The 18,615-nt window shown below is 36.3% G+C and overlaps 2 protein-coding genes across 2 annotated transcripts; one reads left to right on the plus strand and one right to left on the minus strand.

The window, feature by feature from the left end:
* Positions 1-1,634: 1,634 nt before the first annotated feature.
* On the minus strand, positions 1,635-9,636 carry lsm8 (LSM8 homolog, U6 small nuclear RNA associated). The gene is made up of 4 exons (XM_063005323.1): positions 9,494-9,636; positions 7,427-7,467; positions 6,072-6,199; positions 1,635-1,954 (listed from the first exon to the last, which is right to left on the minus strand). Exons 1-4 carry the CDS (start codon positions 9,522-9,524, stop codon positions 1,864-1,866), a joined length of 291 nt encoding a protein of 96 aa, XP_062861393.1. The 5' UTR covers positions 9,525-9,636; the 3' UTR covers positions 1,635-1,863.
* A 349-nt stretch (positions 9,637-9,985) lies between these two features.
* Positions 9,986-18,185, plus strand: si:ch73-139j3.4 (leukocyte antigen CD37). Its single transcript, XM_063007933.1, has 8 exons — positions 9,986-9,991; positions 12,911-12,989; positions 13,211-13,326; positions 13,779-13,853; positions 14,138-14,239; positions 14,416-14,583; positions 17,360-17,443; positions 17,525-18,185. Exons 1-8 carry the CDS (start codon positions 9,986-9,988, stop codon positions 18,002-18,004), a joined length of 1,110 nt encoding a protein of 369 aa, XP_062864003.1. The 3' UTR covers positions 18,005-18,185.
* Positions 18,186-18,615: the final 430 nt, after the last annotated feature.

Genomic DNA, 18,615 nt, shown 5'->3' on the forward strand with positions numbered 1-18,615 from the left:
AGTGACAGTGAGGTGTTTAAATACTTCATCAGCGCTGCTGTGTCTGATCCACTCATACCAGCACAACACACACTAACACACCACCACTATGTCAGTGTCACTGCAGTGCTAACAATGACCCACCACCCGAATAATACCTACTCTGTGGTCCTGGGAGAGTCCTGACCATTGAAGAACAGCATGAAAGGGGGCTAACAAAACATGCAGAGAAACAGATGGACTACAGTCAGTAATTAGAGAACTACAATTGGTGTGTTTACCTCTGTGTTCCATCACCATTCTTATGAGACTTTGTTTGTGAGAATTGTTTGGAAACTGAGGACACTGAACACTAACTGCTGTAGTTAATTCATTCATTGTTTTTACTACTTCTTTATCCTGGTCAGGGTCACGGTGGGTGCAATTCACTGGGTGAAAGGTAGGAAACACCCTGGACAGGTCACCAGTCCGTCACAGAGTCAACACACACACTGCATGCATGTCTTTGGATGCTCTTGAGTCAATACATTCTCTCATATAACTGTGCCCTCAAAAAATGTGCAGTTGATTTTAAGTGCATATTTCTTTAAATATATGTAGAACTAGGCATTACTATTGTTTAAATTTGAAGTAAATACATGCACTAAAAGTAAAATAAATTACAAAAATTAAAGACATTGAATGTTTTTTCTTTTCTCTTCACTGTTTATAAAGGTTTGTGAATAATAACATTCCTAAAAAAGTTTACACCATGTAAACGTAAGAGAGGTCCTACACAAAGACTAAATACCATGACTCTATATGGCATGTCTTTAGTAATCACTTAATCTCAGGCAGGGTCACAAACTATCTAGTACCTGTCCTCCAGAGAGGAAGCTAGTCCACTACAGGGCATATTAAACAGCCTTCCCTTACCTTGATTTAATTAACATGTCCTGGAGTTTCTCTGTGTTTAGCACAGCTGTATGATGAGACTGGAGAGCAACAGTTTTCTCCACCATGTAACACGAGCAATAAAATAACTGCTGTTTGCTGCCAGCATAATCAAACAGTTCTTACATTTGGCAGTGTCAAAATAAAGCTGTTTTATATAACAAAATTGGCTTCTATGTGATGCTTCTGTTTGTGTTACCATGTCATATTAAAAGAAACAGTCAATAAAAACCTTGTGCAAGTTGCAGGCATTAGAAACAGATCTGATAAATAGTAATGGGTAAAATAAAGTTCTTCCATTCAGTTTTTATTGATCGGGGTGACAAAAGCAGATTTTAATATGTTGTCTTTTTTCCAAAAGGTAAACCAACATTTAGAAATCAGGCAGACAAAAAGACCACCCTTCCTGCTTCTACAATAACTAAAAGACTAATTTGCAGCATGGTGTTATTAATTCAAATGATCTAGAGTGTGACAACCTCTAACCATTTCCTATTACTGTGGATACCACACATCACATGAAATATCATAATGTAAACACCAGTTTCAGAGTTTAGAGTATATTTAACACTCACTGCACTAGATCAAAGTAAAGTAAATATATTAAAAGGTTATGAAGCTTGACACGATATCATTATATCAAATCCATTTTTGCCTGCAGCATTTATTAATGAAACAGGTCTGGGCAGAACATAGCTTTCCTTTCCCTACAAGGAAACAAATTTTAGACCAAAAGCTTCCACAATTTATTTGCTCTTATGATCAGACATGTAAAAAAGCTAAACACGAAGTATCATTTTTACAGATTAAAAAACATTTCAGAAACAATTCTGCTTCATTTGGCTGGTACTTCTTGAATTTTGTAGGAAGGAGAGGCAGCACAAATACTCGGCACTGTTTACATCTGAGAGAATGAGTCCATCCTTTAGCAAACTTGCACACTGTTGAAAATTAGTGCGCCACAGAGTTTAGTGGTTCTGCTCTTATGTTACCGAGATCCAGTGCAGAGTCTGTTTCGTCATCGATTTCACCAATAACAGCCCTAAAACATAGAGATGTGTTAATTCAGATTACTTTAGTACCGCAATAGCAATAAACAACCAAAAATACATATATTTACATATGTAAATATGGTTTATACAGTGAATTTAAGTAGTATTTAAACTTGTGCAGCAGATTTGATTTTGCATGGATTTATAGCCATGGCTCAATCTTAGCGGGTTCCACATTAGCTGACTGATTTACGGGTTTGCCAGTGTAACTGGATTTTTTTTTTTTTACATGTGAGACACACTGTGAAAAAAGAATACATACAACATATGCATTATCAGTTTATTAGATCCATTCCTACCATTAATATATACATAAACTTTTATAAATACCTATGTTTTGTTAAAAGTTTCAGAACTGCGAGCTACATACTGGCTTTAGAGATACTACCTCTTTGTCTCGCTAATGTCCAGTCATGTGTTTTTCTCCTGCAGTGTTTATATCTCACACATTTCGGAAGATTATTTTAAGAATCAATAAATTAAATATATTATTCACAAGTACTTAGACCCTTTATTCAACACTATGTTAAAGGCTTTCCGTCTAGCTGTATAGCAATTATAGCTGCAGGTCTTTTTGGGCTCATGGATTTAGGGAGTTTATCCCATTCTTCATGGCACAACTTCTCAAATTATATTAAATTAAATAGCAGGAATTTGTGAAATGCTGTGTTTGGGTTTTTTCTAGTTATTTAATTGGGTTTAAGTCTGAGCTTTGGTTGGGCTACCTAAGGACATAGACCTAGTCAAATTTAGCTCCTTTGGCAGAACAGCTAGTGAAATTTCTGGCACTCCACCAAGCTAATACCATCTATGTATCATCATACTAGGGGGTGCTTTTCAACAACATTAACAAGGATTCTGGTAAACCTCTATAAACCTCTTCAGGGGTGCAAGCAGACTTAAGACTGCAGCAACAGTTCACTCTTCCATTTGACCTGAAGCATTCAGCCACAATACCAACCAGGCTCTCTGAATGTCCTTGAATGACATGGCCAAAGCCCAAACTTTAACACAATTGAATATCTGTAGAAAGACATGAAGATAGCCTCTTACAGACCTTAAGAGTATGCCATGAAGTCTGAGATAAACTGCCCAAACCCAGGTGTGCAAAGATTATACAGGGTGGGGCATAAAGATCTCCCACATTTGGAGTGGGCACCGTATGGGCTGTAGTGGCAGTAGAGAGGCGGGACAGGTTTCATTCGGTAGGCTAGGCTCTACCATTTTGTTGAAATGTTGGAGAACTTTCTGCGCCCGAAACTGGATGACTTGGATACAGAACATGTATGGTTTCAGCAGGATGGGGCCACAGCTCACACAGCACGACGTTCGCTTGGAGTGTTGAGGGAAATGTTTCCTGGGCATTTGATCTCTTTAAGGGGAGACGTGGGGTGGCCGGCAAGGTCACCAGATTTAAGCCCTTGTGACTTTTTCCTTTGGGGATACCTAAAGGAAAAGGTTTTCCGACATCGTCCTCGAACTCTTGAGGATTTGAAGGAAAGGATCCGAGAGGAAATCGACGCAATACCACCTGAGATGACACAGAGAGTCTTGGAGAACTTCCGGGAACGACTCCATCAATGTATTGCCAACAACGGCCGCCATTTGTCTGATATAATTTTTAAAACCCATTAAAACAAAACTGTTTTTTATGTACTTTTCAGAAATATAAGCATTTTTTTTTCTAGATAGTTGGGTTCTTTTGGTAGATTCATTCAAAATGTGGGAGATCTTTATGCCCCACCCTGTATTATGTTTTTGAAAAACATTTTCACTCCATTATGGATGATTACATGTGGACTGACTGGATATAGCAATTTTTACCATTCAAATTCAAATACACAAAACAAAGCATGCAAAACTGAATACTTTTAAATGCACTATATACTTAACAAGCACTGTATTTGTTTGAATGGTCACATGAAATACAGAAATCTCCCATAAAACGCATCTGCCACTAATAAGAGGCTGCTGGAAAATAGACGACACTGTCAAGCAAGCTTTACATCTCCATAAAGAAAGAAGCCCCTGCTGCAAAACTGGCAACTACAGCTCAACTAAAGTGTGTTATTGTTATGAGATATTTATTTATTTATCAGGTTTTACACACTTTGGTTACATTCATGACAGAAACAATAGTTACTGGTTACCCAAGATTCATCAGTTCAAGTCTTTAACGTCAAACACAGTCATGGACAATTTTGTATCTCCAGTTAACCTGACTGCAAGTCTTTGGACTGTGGGAGGAAACCGGAGCTCCCGGAGGAAACCCACGCAAACATGGGGAGAACATGCAAACTCCACACAGAAAGGACCTGGTCGAACTTGGGAATCAAACCCAGGACCTTCTTGCTGTGAGGCGATAGTGCTACCCACTGAGCCACTGTGCTGCCCTTATTATGAGATAAACAATGGAAGCACAAGCAGGAGATTCATTCCTGTATGGCAGCCTCCTAGCCCATAGCAATGTCAAGTTTGCTTGACTGTGTACAGTGTCGTCTATTTGACCAACGTCTGGACAAACATCCTTACAGCATTAGATTGGATTTTTTAAGGGGTGCAGTAAAACAAGCAATAATAACATAGACACAAATAATTTACCCGCTAAAGTCAATCAAATTAGGAGGCCCTGCCACAATGTAAGTTGATGAACAGTGCTGTGAAAAAACATATGCGCTCTTTGCAATTTCTTATAATTAAACTACTTTTAACATTAAACAACGGTATCCCAAGTAAACAGAAAATGCCTATTAACACAAATGCTGTTCAGCTCTACATTACCCTATGTAGAAAAGTAAATGCCCCTTTAGCTACTAAATTAACCAGTTAACCAATTTCAATTGACAAGTGGGTTCAATTTTACAAGCCACACAGCCATGATTACTGTTAGACCTGTTAAATCACTTAAAGCATCATAAGTGTATGTAATCTTATCTCACTACACTAGTTCAAATCTCTCTGTTGTTCTAGCTTCAAATAAAGATTATGATTAATCTTAGTGCAAACATGAAAAGCACTATTCAATTAATCTAAATCTAATTTAAATATTGATGTGATAATAAGTCGGCTATATTAAATTATTTATTAGTTTTAGTTCTTGGAAGCAAGTTAAGATATATAAAAATAAAATATAAAAAAATAAATAAATATAAAATGTCATTAAAAATGTAAGTGCCATTTTCTTACACTCTTGTGAGCACAGTAAAATAAATTAGAAGCTGATGACTTCTAAATAAAATAAAAAGCAATACATATTTAACTAGTGTTTAACTAGTGCAGGTTCCTTGTAAATAACAGGTTCTCCACAACACTAATGACATGCAAATATGTACTGGTATATAACTAAATAAATAGAATTTGTAAAAGAGTGATAGCATGGCTTTTCCCATTCATATTTGCTACAAAGGATAGGAGAGTATATGAGAGAGATGTGAGATGAGGAATTAACTCTGCAGTAAGCCTATAGGTTAAGCTAAAACTCTTCAACTAAGAAGTGCCTCAGTTTGTGCTCCTATAAATCCACATGTTTCTAATGAAATAGTGAAGAAGCAGTAAAGCTACTTTTAGAGTGCAGTGAGAAAGCTGGATACAAACAATTAAAAAAAACACTTATCTTATAGTCGATTGTATTTATGGCGTCTGATCCTGAACTTAACCTGCTTTTAGACATTTACATTAATGTCATTTAACTGACGCTTCTAGTCAAAGCAATTTTGAGCATAAGCAATGCGAGTAAATGAGGATTAAAAACCTTACGCAGGGGCCCAACAGTGACAACTGTTGATTGTGACTTAACATTGTGGGAGAAAAGTTGCTTTACTCTATGACTGACGGTGCTAATGCTGTGCATAGTCTGGTGTAAAGCTGATTTTGTGTGATTTAGAAATCCAGAACATATCCAATTAGCTTATTAAGAGAAGCATGTTTAAGCTAGACATGCTCTTGATTTTGCTGAGTGTGCATCATACCTAAAAACTAAGAGTGATTCTTACACTTTGGACATCCTACAGATACAGTATCAGAAACTAGGGTATAGGCCGAGACCAGATAATAAAGTCATAAACCCTAAACAGTAAGTGACCACCACTTGGCTAGAGTATGACTTACACATTATCCCCTCTAACAATGTACAATCCCAGCACAACCTGCTCCACTCCCTGTGTGGAGCTGAACACTCGCTCGTGGCTTTCATCCAAAATCAGGTTGATTGTCTGGTCGAAGCCCTTAAGCGTACCCTAAAGATAAAAACAAGAGATTAATGATGCACAAAACCCAACACTAGGAGGATGACATATCAACTGTAGTAATCCAACAGCAATTTAAGCTAATAAATCATAAAAAAATTATTTATAGTCACCAGCATATACATATATCTGCTATAGGTGTTTTTAAACCACAGCCAACATGGCAGGAAGGGCTAAGTGATATAGCAAAAAATTATAATTCATTTGATTTTATTAGGATGTTTTATACACAGGACTATACACATGATCTATCAGTTACAACATTTAATCACAAACTGCATGTGTTTAGGTACAGTGCTGTAAAAAAGTATATGCCCCTTTCCCAATTTATACTGTGTTATACTACTATCATCGAACTACAACTACACCTGCTCAGGTATAACTAGCACTATGAGAAAAAGTCTTCTTCCCTCAGCTACAGAATTAATCAGTTAACCAAATTTAACTGACAATTTTGGTTTAATTTCACTAGCCACACCCAGACATGATTACTGCCAACCTGTTGAATCTAGCCATCACATAATTAAAACCTGTCTGGCAATGTAACGCAGGATAGAAGGTTTTAAGAATAGAATGTAGAATATAATGCTACATTCTAAAGAGATTCATATACAGATACAAAACAAAGTCATTGAAATCTGCCAGTTAAAGGGTTACAAAGCCATTGCTAAAGCTCTGTGGCACCAGCGAAACGACAGTGACCGCCATTATCCACAAACACTGCATTCCACCATAAAAACATCATACCAGCAGTAAAACATGGTGGCGCTAGTATTATGGTCTAGAGCTGCTTTGCTTGTGCAGGACCTGGACGACTTGTCATAATTGATGGAAACATGAATTCTGCTCTAAGAATATCCTAAAGGATGTTCCCCCAACAGCCTGTGATTTAAAGCTTTAGCACATTATGCAGCTGGATAATAATCCAAGGCGCACGAGCAAGTCCACCTCTGAATGGCTCTAAAGAAACAAAATTAAGGTTTTGGAGAGACCGAGGTAAAATCCTGACTTGAATCCCAGTACATGATGTGGCAAGAACTTAGTTTGGCAGTTCATGCTAGACTGATTCCAATTTCAAATACAACTGTTGAATATTTTAAATCAAAAACTGAATGTGATACTTGAAAAATGAATGCTCAATGCTGAATGCTCAATTCCTTAAGCATTGTGGTGTACACCATTATTAGATTGCTTATTAGTGATTAAACTGATACCCACCACAATCATCCGTCCATCTGATGTAATAATGGCTACAGTCCCTTTAGGAACCAGTTAAGGAAATAAACACACACACACACACACATTAATTATTAATTGATTTTCCTGTTCTGCCACTCAGGTGTTTGCATATTAAACTGTAAAAACACATATAGACATTTTGAAAAACAAACCACCATTAACAGAATACATAGATATTAGTGTTGAGCAACATAAAGACTAAGTTGTTGAATCCCTTGAACTTTCAATTTCACTGATAAAAGTACAAGTAAAACATCTTTAGTGTTTTCACTGACAAACCTAATTACAATTACAATTGTATAATTGTCACCAAGACTGAGTATAAAAGGAGTATAAAAGAAGCATCTATTAAAGGCTTAGCCTTTGCAAGCAAATATGGGTCATGGTTCACCACATAGTGCCAAACTTAATGAGAGAATTTTCAGTCAGTTCTAAGACAAAGGCACACCTCTCTTTCAGATTTTTTAAGTATGTTGCAGGCATCAATGTCTAAATTTGTTTATATTTAACAAACAAAAAATTACATTCGTCATTGAAAATACTAAAAATCTTTTGTGTCCTTTTGTCGGTTAAGCAAGGTTCAAGTGAATAAACAAATTACAGATTTCAGTTTTACTCCATTTTTAGAAAGTGTCCCAACTTTTCTTGAAATTGGGTTGAAATTAAAATAAGCTAGGATAGTTGGTGACAGATTCACCATACACTAAGAATATATTAGCAACGCTTGTCTCCAATCATAAAGAAAAATACCCAACAATATACACCAATCAACTATAACATTAAAACCACCTCCTTATTTCTGCACTCACTGTCCATTTTATCAGCTCCACTTATCATATGGAGCACTCTGTAGTTTTACAATTACTGACTGTAGTCCATCCGTTTCTCTGCATGCTTTGTTAGCGCCCTTTTATGCTGTTCTTCAATGGTCAGGACTCTCCCAGGACCAGTACAGAGTAAGTATTATTTGGGTGGTGTATCATTCTTAGCACTGCAGTGACACTGACATGGTGGTGGTGTGTTAGTGTGTGTTGTGCTGGTGTTGGTATGAGTGGATAAAACACCTCACTGCCACTGCTGGACTGAGAATAGTCCACCAACCAAAAATATTCAGCCAACAGCGCCCCATGGGTAGCGTCCTGTGACCACTGATAACAGCCTAGAAGATGACCAACTCAAACAGCAGCAATAGATGAGTGATCATCTCCGACTTTACATCTACAAGGTGGACCAACTACATATGAGTGTGTAATAAAGTGGACAGTGAGTGGACACGGGATTTAAAAACTCCAGCAGTGCTGCTGTGTCTGATCCACTCATACCAGCACAACACACACTAACACACCACCACCATGTCAGTGTTACTGCAGTGCTGAGAATGATCCAGCACCTAAATAATACCTGCTTTGTGGGGGTCCTGACCATTGAAGAACAGGGTGAAAGCAGGCTAAAAAAAGTATGTAGAGAAATAGATGGACTACAGTCAGTAATTGTAGAACTTCAAAGTCAAAATCAAAGTCTATAACAAAAAACAAGAGTGAGGGATGTGTCTCTAGACACATAGTGCTGTGGCTGCAGTCAAACTATTTTATAAGGGCACAGATAACTTACAGTAAACTAGTAAACAAGCACAAATTCGTGAAATTCAAATAAATTTGTTCCAAAAATCCTAAAGAACCCAAGACTACCATGACATATACGTCTTACAAGTGTAACTTGAACTTATGTTAACTGTAGTTCCAAATGCAACTTGTATTTAACTTGCCTTAATAATTAGCAATAATGCTAACGTTAGCTATGTTTACTTAGTTCTTTGTGGAGTCAGCGTGCGTTATCCTTCTTGCAAGGAATTAATGCTACAAAAAACCCATATATTGAAAAACATTAGCCAAATAAATGCTATACCAGACACACTGCTAACATTAGCATGTTATCAAAACCCAACACGTAAAGATGAGCAGTTTCAAGCAAGCTAATGTAGCAACGCTCTAACAACACAGAGGCGCGCCGGCTACAAGCAGCCAGTCATTGTTTGACAAAGGATACTGTTGATATAACTCTCCAAAGCGGTAGACATTTTCCACTGGTGTTTGTTACAAATTAAATAACGCTCCTGTATCACACCAAACAAAGCACATTAGCTACTGTAGCTACTGAAGAGAAAACCACGCAAGGAAAGACCACACTAGACAGTCACCTATCTGTAAAATCCATAGGCATTTCTAGTCGATCGCAGAGCAGTCGTGTACTGCGGGCTTTGGCCAGTAGTAGGCAACTAGCACAATACTAGCATAATAGTTGGTAGAGGGTATTTCATTGCATTTCATTTTATTTACATGTTTTGCCACCACTTTATCCTGTTAACGGTCACAGTGGGTACAGGTTCACCGAGTCACTGGGTGCAACGCAGTGACACAACCAGTACAGGACACCAATCCATCATGGGGCTTCAGACAGGGGGTTAGTGAAACATTAAAACATGCATATACAGATCCAAAATATAAATCATTTACATCATACATAAGGTATTGCAGCAAAATGAAGGTAATACAGTGGTACCGTGAAACTTAGCGTCAATTGGTTCTGGGACTGGCGTTGAGTTTAAAAGGTGTTGAGTTTTAAGGTATTTTTTCCCATAAGGATGTATGGGAAACCTGTTAATGTGTTCCATGGTCCCGTGGACTTGCATATATTTTATGCATATGTAAAATAATGGGGTTGTTTTTGAAACTTATACACTAAAAATAACACAAATTTAATATAAAAACAGAAATAAAAAGCTGATTCTTACAATTTCTCAAAACCCCAAGCTGTAACACAAGTTTAAAAGTGAAACGGTGAGGAAAATCCAGCTAAACACAGATACATGTGGAGCTTTCAGAGTGAATTTGACACAAATGCAGTTTCGTCTCATATGCACACTTTGGTGATGTTTTACCGCACCGCTCAAGCCGAGCACTGAGCAAAGCGACTGTTCATTGGTAATTTGAAATTAAATAAATACATTTTTAAAAAACAAACTGAACACATTGAGTTTAGGGGAACATTGAGTTTAAGGGTACAAATTTCTCAACGAAGGGCATTGAGTTTCAAAGATTTTGAGTTTAGGGGAAGTTGAGTTACAAGGTACCACTGTACATTGCAAAGGCATGCACACCTATACATGTACACAAAGAGTTAATAAAAGTACCATCATAGCAGTGGAAACATCTCTTGCTTTTTTGTTTTTAATTTTTAAGAATTGACGATGCTCCAAAATAGTTAAGACAGAGGCAAAATAAAACTGAAAAGTTTATAAAATTTTCAAATTACAGCACTCCACAATAAACAGGTATACTGTAACCGGTGACTGAGTCATGATTGGGTATAAAGGAAGGATCCACCAAAGGATCAGTCTGTACAAGTAATGATGAGTCATGACCTATCAGTTCAGGATTTATGCAGGATTGTAAATAATTAATTTTTTTTACCATCGACTGTTCATAATATTGCGAAAAAAATAAAAAAATTGGAAGAGATCTCAGTCTGTGTAGGCAAAGCCAGAAACCACTGTTTCAGGTCAGTGACCTTAGAGCTCTGAGGCGGAGTTGCATGAGAAACTGTCCTGCTATTGTGATAAATATAGTGACATTTGAAAAATTCAGAAAACCATTGTCAGTTAACAAAGTCCACCACTGCATTAAAAATATGTGTAAAGGTACCATTGACATAGAGGCATATATTGGGACTTTAGAGAGACAAATGCTGCCATCAAGGCAATGTCTTTTCCTGGAAAGTCCATGATGATTTCGGCAAGAAATGCCAGGCCTTATTCTATATGTGCAACAACCACAGACAGAAAATGCCTGCAGTCCAGATCTCTATCCTACTGAAAACGTATGGTGCATCATGAAGAGGAGAATTATACACCAGTTACCACTGACTGCTGGGCATCTGAAGTCTCATATCAAGCAAGAATGAACAAAAATCCACTTGCAAAACTTTAACAATTAGTATCCTAAGTTCTCAAACTAAATAAAAGTCTCATAAATTGGAAAGATGATGGAACACATGGGTGCCTTTGTCCCAGCTTTTTTGGAGTGTGTTGCAGGCATTAAATTATAAATGTTTTTATATTTACAAAATACAACGATCAGAGAAAATAATATAAGTAAAAACTTTTCTTTTTACATTTATCAGTTAAGTAAAGATACACGAGAATTAACAAATCAAAAATACTCCTTTTTGTTCCATTTTTCAAAACATCCCAGCTTTTCTGGAAAAAAACTAATTTTATATACAGCCCCAAATCAGAAAAAGTTGGGACAGAATGGAAAATGCAGTTTCTAACATATACAAAACAGAAATATCTCAGGTTCATACTGTCTGCAATGAAATAAAAGTCGAAGTAAATGTAAGGAACTCTGTATTTTGATTTTATTTGCATTTTTCATAATGTCCCAACTTTTTCTGATTTGTGGTTGTAGATAGTGTTAATGATACTGTTAATGTTTCTTTGAACCATATAATAGTCTAGAACAGTTGTAGTCAGAAGTAGATGTATGAATGTAAAGTCTACCTGTTAAACAATAGGGATATATTTAATAGTAACTAACACAATGATAGCAGAAAAATATTCTTTAAAATGATTGTGTGATTTTATAATTTTACAAATATTATAATATTATCCACAAATATAATATATATTAAAAAGGTTACACATTACGTACAAAATTAGGACTGGTTGTCACTGCTTTTTTATTTAAAGCCATAGTAAGAAAACAATAAAAATGCAATGTGATAGTGCAAAGAGAGAAAGAATTCAAAACACACACACATCAACTGACAAGGTTAATGATTGGTGTTGCTATGAGGAAGTGAACTTCAGTCGTAAGGGTGTAATAAAGGGCTTCTCATTAAACAATTCAGAGAGACAGGCAATGGCTTCATAGGGCAAGGACCATGAAAATAAACTGTATTTAGGTTGTCATTTTTTTCAAGAAACCAGGTAAAATCAGTTAAGGTAAAAATGTTAACAATTCTTCTATCCTAAGAAATAGGAATGTCTTTATTTTAGTTTTGTACTTAATGTTTTTCTTTGACTACCTGTTTTATTTAGTTTCTTTCTAAAAAAATGAAGGCAGAAGACAAACTTCAGATATGGAAATTTATTTTTATTCTGTTCCACTCCCTCTTTGTGGTGAGGCAAAAGAGATTTCAAGATTCAGTTTCAATTTCTGCTTTAATTTAGTGTTATATTACTTATGCTGAAGAAAATATGTGCTAGTTATGATGATAATACATTTATTTCATAAAGTAAAAGCTAATTAAAATATATATTTTTAAATGTTTTGTACAGTATAGGACAGCATTGTAAAATATATTGTATTTATGCATGCATGTATGTATGTATGTATGTATGTACATATGTACTGTGTATGTATGTATTATGTATATATGAGTAACATTATTATTTTCTGATAGATTCTCGGTATCAGCCTTTTTGGATGTTCTGTATGGATCTTATTCGATAAAAACAACATAATAACTGTTTTAAGCAATGGTAAGTTTTTGTTTTTTATTTCCTGTTGGCCGAGTTACCCAGGAGTTAGAAGTGTAAGGTCTTTAAACAAAGGAAATTGAGGAAGTGTTATTTGATCTCTTTTGGCAAGGAAAAGTGTCTAAGCTTGTGTTGTTAAAAGCAAATAAAATTGCGTTTAGAATTACATTTTTGTAGTATAATGGTGCAAACTGATGCTTTGTGGGTGGTCACTGATTTCACAGAGGCAGATGTCAAGGTACTGGCTGGAGGGCTCTTCGTGGTTGGCTTGGTAGTTGTAGCGGTCTTCATGTTGGGCTGCTGTGGTGTCTATTTAGAAAACAGATGTTTCCTTGCATTTGTAAGAATTGCCACACTACACTACAATATATAACAAATTTAAAAGTATTTCGTATATATCAAATTTCAGGTCACACCTGACCAGACCCATATTGTTGCTGTTGAAACAATGTTATTCTATATTATAATATTTTATATTTTACTGATAATTAAATTTTTAATTGATTAATATGCATTAACTTAAACAGATAGAAAGTTACACAAAATAGAGTCATATTAGGTAAAATCCTAGCCAAGACTTTTATTCAGATGGTGCCTGAAGGTTAAATTAAGAGGGTTCATTTAGCACAATGCTATGAAATTTTACTATGAAATTCAACCTTCATCCCTGCACAGGAACAAAATACATAAGCAAAGTCAATAATGAAAATAACCCACTGTAATATAGTAATATCGGTAATATAGTCTGTTTCTTGTTTTGATGCTCATTTTGTTCTTTTATATATTTTTCAGTACATGGGCCTCTTAATTGCCACAGTTTTAGGTCAACTTTTCATCACCTTTCTTCTGTTGTTTAAAAGAAACCATGTAAGTATAAACCCAATGCATGTTTAGCATTTTTCTTTTGATTTGTAATTCATAGTTAAACATCAAATAATACATTACTTACTAAGCAAGCTGTAACCACAAGAGCAATTCCAAAGATAATACTGACATGTCATATTTCGTGTAATCTTGTGACACCACATTCCCAAAATAATGCTTCCTGATACTGTACAATCTGCATTACCTATTACCTATTCAGGTTTATTGCTGTTTGAACTTGTTAGCAGATAAAATCCTTTGTAAAACTTGTTCCTTCCTTTAAACAGATTGAAAGGGTTTTGACAGAATATACAGACAACACCATCCGCACATATGGGGTTAATACAACTGAAAGCACTTGGAGGCTTCTAGACAGTATGCAGCAGTCGGTGTGTACTGATTATACTTCCTATTCATCATTAAATAAAGCATACTGATTATCCGTAATTATTTTAGTTTGTTAATTAATTTATTCAAATGAGTTTAACTGTAATAAAAAGAGCAGCTGGCTTTCATCATTATTATGATCTGGTGTGTTTTGTTTTTCTTTTTTCTTTTTTTCTAGGCGAAATGCTGTGGCAGACAGGCTGCCAGTGACTGGAAGACAAACACACTTATTCAGGTCCACAACATATCTGACATTTACCCCTGCTCCTGTTTCAATGGCACCTGCCACATATTCTTGGCCAACGAGATGTACAAGTTTGGAAATGGTTCACATATCTACACAATGGTATAATTCTCACTCACTCACTTCAGTACTAACTCACTCACACCTCTCTCTTGCCTTGAAATAATATAAGTCTGCATTAACATTTGATGGGGGCACAGCAGGCAGTGTTGGGGCATCTTAGCACCAGGGTCCTGGGGTCCTGGCTTTGAACTTCAGGTGTATTCCTGACTTGCATTCACTGTATCCAGATGGGATCACACTTACCACAATCCAGATCAGGATGAAGTGCTTACTGAAGATAAACAAATAAATTTTTCTCTAGATAAAAGTAGACAGTGACATATTGACACATGCCACTTTGTTAATATGCAATGTAAAATACATCTGAAAATCAAAATTCATAATTTTTAACTTGAAGTTTCTCACCTTAATTAGGTCATAAATTCAGTGCCAATTTTTAAATCACACAATGTTGCATACTGTTTTTGTTTTTCTGGTAAATATTTGCTGTACTTTTCCGCACTACCTCTATTTTATTCAAAAGATAAAGGTGAGAAGCTAACTAGCACAACTAGTACAACATAGATGGTATGGTTACTATTTTTACACACTATTTAAAAGGTATTGTGAAATTTGGAATGCAGCCAAGCTTTTTACCACAGCAGAGATTATGTTTCCTTACATGGTCAGCTGTAAAATACAAGCTACTGTGCTACAATCCAGCTGTCTATTTGATTTTCTAAACCTATTAACACAATTATTCCAGTAAAAAATTGGATGTAAGCTGTTTACTCAAATGCTTCATAAATCAGGTAAATGTAAAAATCTGAATATTTAGGTACAAAATCCTATTTCTGGGATATTTTGTAAAATGTAAAAAAAAAAAGAAGCAAACATTTTTTATTTTTCTTCAACCCTTTTAACTGACAAATTCATGATGAAATTACTTTTAATGTTTAGACTGACCAACTTGATTGTATTTTGTAAATATAAAATATAAACTTGTTCAATCAAACATCCAATATTGGGGTTCTAGAGAGACATATGTTGCCATTAAGGTAACATCTTGTCCTAGGAAGTCCATGGTTATTTCACAAGACAATGCCAGGCCTTATTCTGCACATGCTACAACAGCATGACTTTGTACAGAGTATGCATGCTTGATTGGTTTGCCTGCAGTCCAAATCAGTTTCCTTTTAAAAATATATGGCATATCAGGAATAGAAAAATCAAAGAACGATGACAGTGGGTTGTTAAGCAATTTAAGCCCTTTATCAATCAAGAATGTAAAAATTCCCAAAAAAAGTGCAACAATTAGTATCCTTAGTGCCCAAACGATTAAAAAAGTGTAAATGGAGAGGTACATTTCCTGAAAAAAATGAGAGTGTGACTGCAGCTCAGCAGTGGTAGAGTATGTGGTGGGTTGATGATTGAATAAGTCAGGTTAAAAATCTTTACTGCTATTAATTGTGTAATTTGCTGAGAAAAAAATAATGTAACAATGGTCAGTGGAAACCAAAATCATCCAGACGGTTAAGCCTGGATTCAAAATCACACGGAAATTCAAAGAAAAAAAATTTATTACAGGCTTTTCCACAGCAACTCATAATGTGACTCAGCCATACTCAGTTTATGGTCTTCACATGCCTGTATGCACTTTCGACAATGTCTGGGCATGCTCCCAATGAGACTTGCAGATGGTGTCCTGGGAGATCTCCACCCAGACCTAGATCAGGGCATCAGTGATCTCCTGGACAGTCTGTGGTACTACTTAGTAACAGCAAATGTGCCTATACATAATGTACCAGAGGTTCTCAATATTGTGTTTATTTAAGTATGTATTTGGTGGGGATGTGAATACTTTTGCACAGATTTTATTAATGTGTGTATGCACGTATGTATTTGATGGAAGTGTGAATACTTTCCCTCATATATGTAATTGTGTACATACACGATTTATTTGGTGGGGAAGGAAAACTTTTGTGATTGTGAGTTTCAATTTATGTATTTGGTCAGGGTATAAACACTTCTGCTCATAAATGTGATTGTGTACATACGGGCGGCACGGTGGCTTAGTGGGTAGCACTGTCTCCTCACAGCAAGAAGGTCCTGGGTTCGATTCCCAGGTGGGGCAGTCCGGGTCCTGCGGAGTTTGCATGTTCTCCCCGTGTCTGCATGGGTTTCCTCCGGGTGCTCCGGTTTCCTCTCACAGTCCAAAAACATGCCACCAGGCTAATTGGAAACACTGAATTGTCCTATAGATACCTAGCTGCTAGATGCACAAACCAGTGCATTGTAGTCCCGGTCCCAAGCCCGGATAAAATAGGGAGGGTTGTGTCAGGAAGGGCATCCGGCGTAAAAAATTGTGCCAAATCAATGCGGATCATGATCCGCCGAGAGCCGACCCCGCAACCGAACGGGACAAAGGCCGAGGAAGAAGAAGAAGATGTGATTGTGTACATACAAGAATTATTTGGTGGGGAGTGAAAACCTTTGCTCAGATAAGTGATTGTTTGCAATTATGTATTTGGTCAGGGTATAAACACTTTTGCTCATATATTTGATTGTGTACATACAAAAATGATTTGGTGTCTCAAGTTTTTGGAGTGATTTGCTGGCATAAAATTTTATTTTTATTTACAAACACAATTAAGTCAGTACATGAAAACATTGGACATTTGTCTTTGTACTTGTACTAGTTAAATGAAGATTCAGGTGACTTATGAACTCACAGATTCGTCACAGATTTTTTTTGCATCATACAAAATGTTCCAACTTTTCTGAAAATGGGATTAGTACAATCTAACACTAATTGTGTGGTTATTTCTTAATGCAGGGCTGTGGGGACAAACTCATGGACTGGCTGGAAAAAAATATAATTGGGATAGTTGGCATGGACATTGGACTATTAGTCATACAGGTATCTATGCTGCTTACAAAAATATGCAAAACATATTAAAATTTTATCTCTATTCTACAAACCTTTTACTGTCTTCTTCAGATTGTGCAGTTTGCCCTAGCAATTCACATCTTCAGAAACGTTGGTTTTAAGATTAAAGAGCAAGACTCCAACAACCTTCTCAATGCAAATGAAGAAAATGTACCTGATTCTGATGTTCATCCAGAAAATATGGAGGACTACCAGCCAGACATCTACAGTCATGACCATCCCAACCCAGATTATACTGATCAGAATTTTTACCAGGGTCACCAACCATACAGGGAGCCAAACAATGCAGTATATAACCAGGGTCATGTCAATATGTATGGTCAAGAAGATGGTGATCAGTATCCACCACATCAACAGCTCCGGCGTGACCCTGAGCAAAACAGTTATATTTATAATCAAATGTCTGACCACTCTTATGGTCAAGAATATGTCACTCAGCATCATCAAGACCAGCATTACCTACACGAACATGACCGGGACTACAGGCAGCCCTATAGTGACCATTATAATCAGGGTTATGTTCAAGATTAAAATATGTTATTAATGCTTTTATTTTAAAAAGTGGGATGAAAAAATCCCACTTATTTTAACACGGATCAGTCACATGACCTTTTGTAAATGTCTAGATCTTGTTTTAAATGTTTAGATGTGGTATAAATGGCTGATAACATTCAATTAAAGACAATTATTGAAGGGCAAATTATTTATATAATGTGTGTAAAGAGTGAAAGAAAATTGTTTTTTACCATACAATGTATGGTAAACAAAAATGAAAATAGAAAAAACAATAATAAATACATTTAATACTAATAAAACGATGGCAGTTTTTGGCTGAAAGATTTTTACAAATAAAGTTACTTTGAAAATGAAAGGGAAAAGAGTAGTACAAAGGGACAAAACAGCAAAATAAAAGTTTAAAGGTCTTAAATTTGGCCGCTCAGGTGGCGCAGCAGTAAAACACACGAGTACACCAGAGCTGACATTTCGAACTCGTCGTTTCGAAACTCAGCTCTGCCATCTGGGCGGCTACATGAACAACAATTGGCTGTTGTTCATACAGGGTGGGAGCCGGAGCTGGGACCTCATAACTGATGCAATTACTGATGCTGGCTGATTGATGGAGCCTGCACAGAGTCGAGGAA

Source organism: Trichomycterus rosablanca, chromosome 1, assembly GCF_030014385.1.
Source record: "Trichomycterus rosablanca isolate fTriRos1 chromosome 1, fTriRos1.hap1, whole genome shotgun sequence".
In the NCBI taxonomy this organism is placed as follows: domain Eukaryota; kingdom Metazoa; phylum Chordata; class Actinopteri; order Siluriformes; family Trichomycteridae; genus Trichomycterus; species Trichomycterus rosablanca.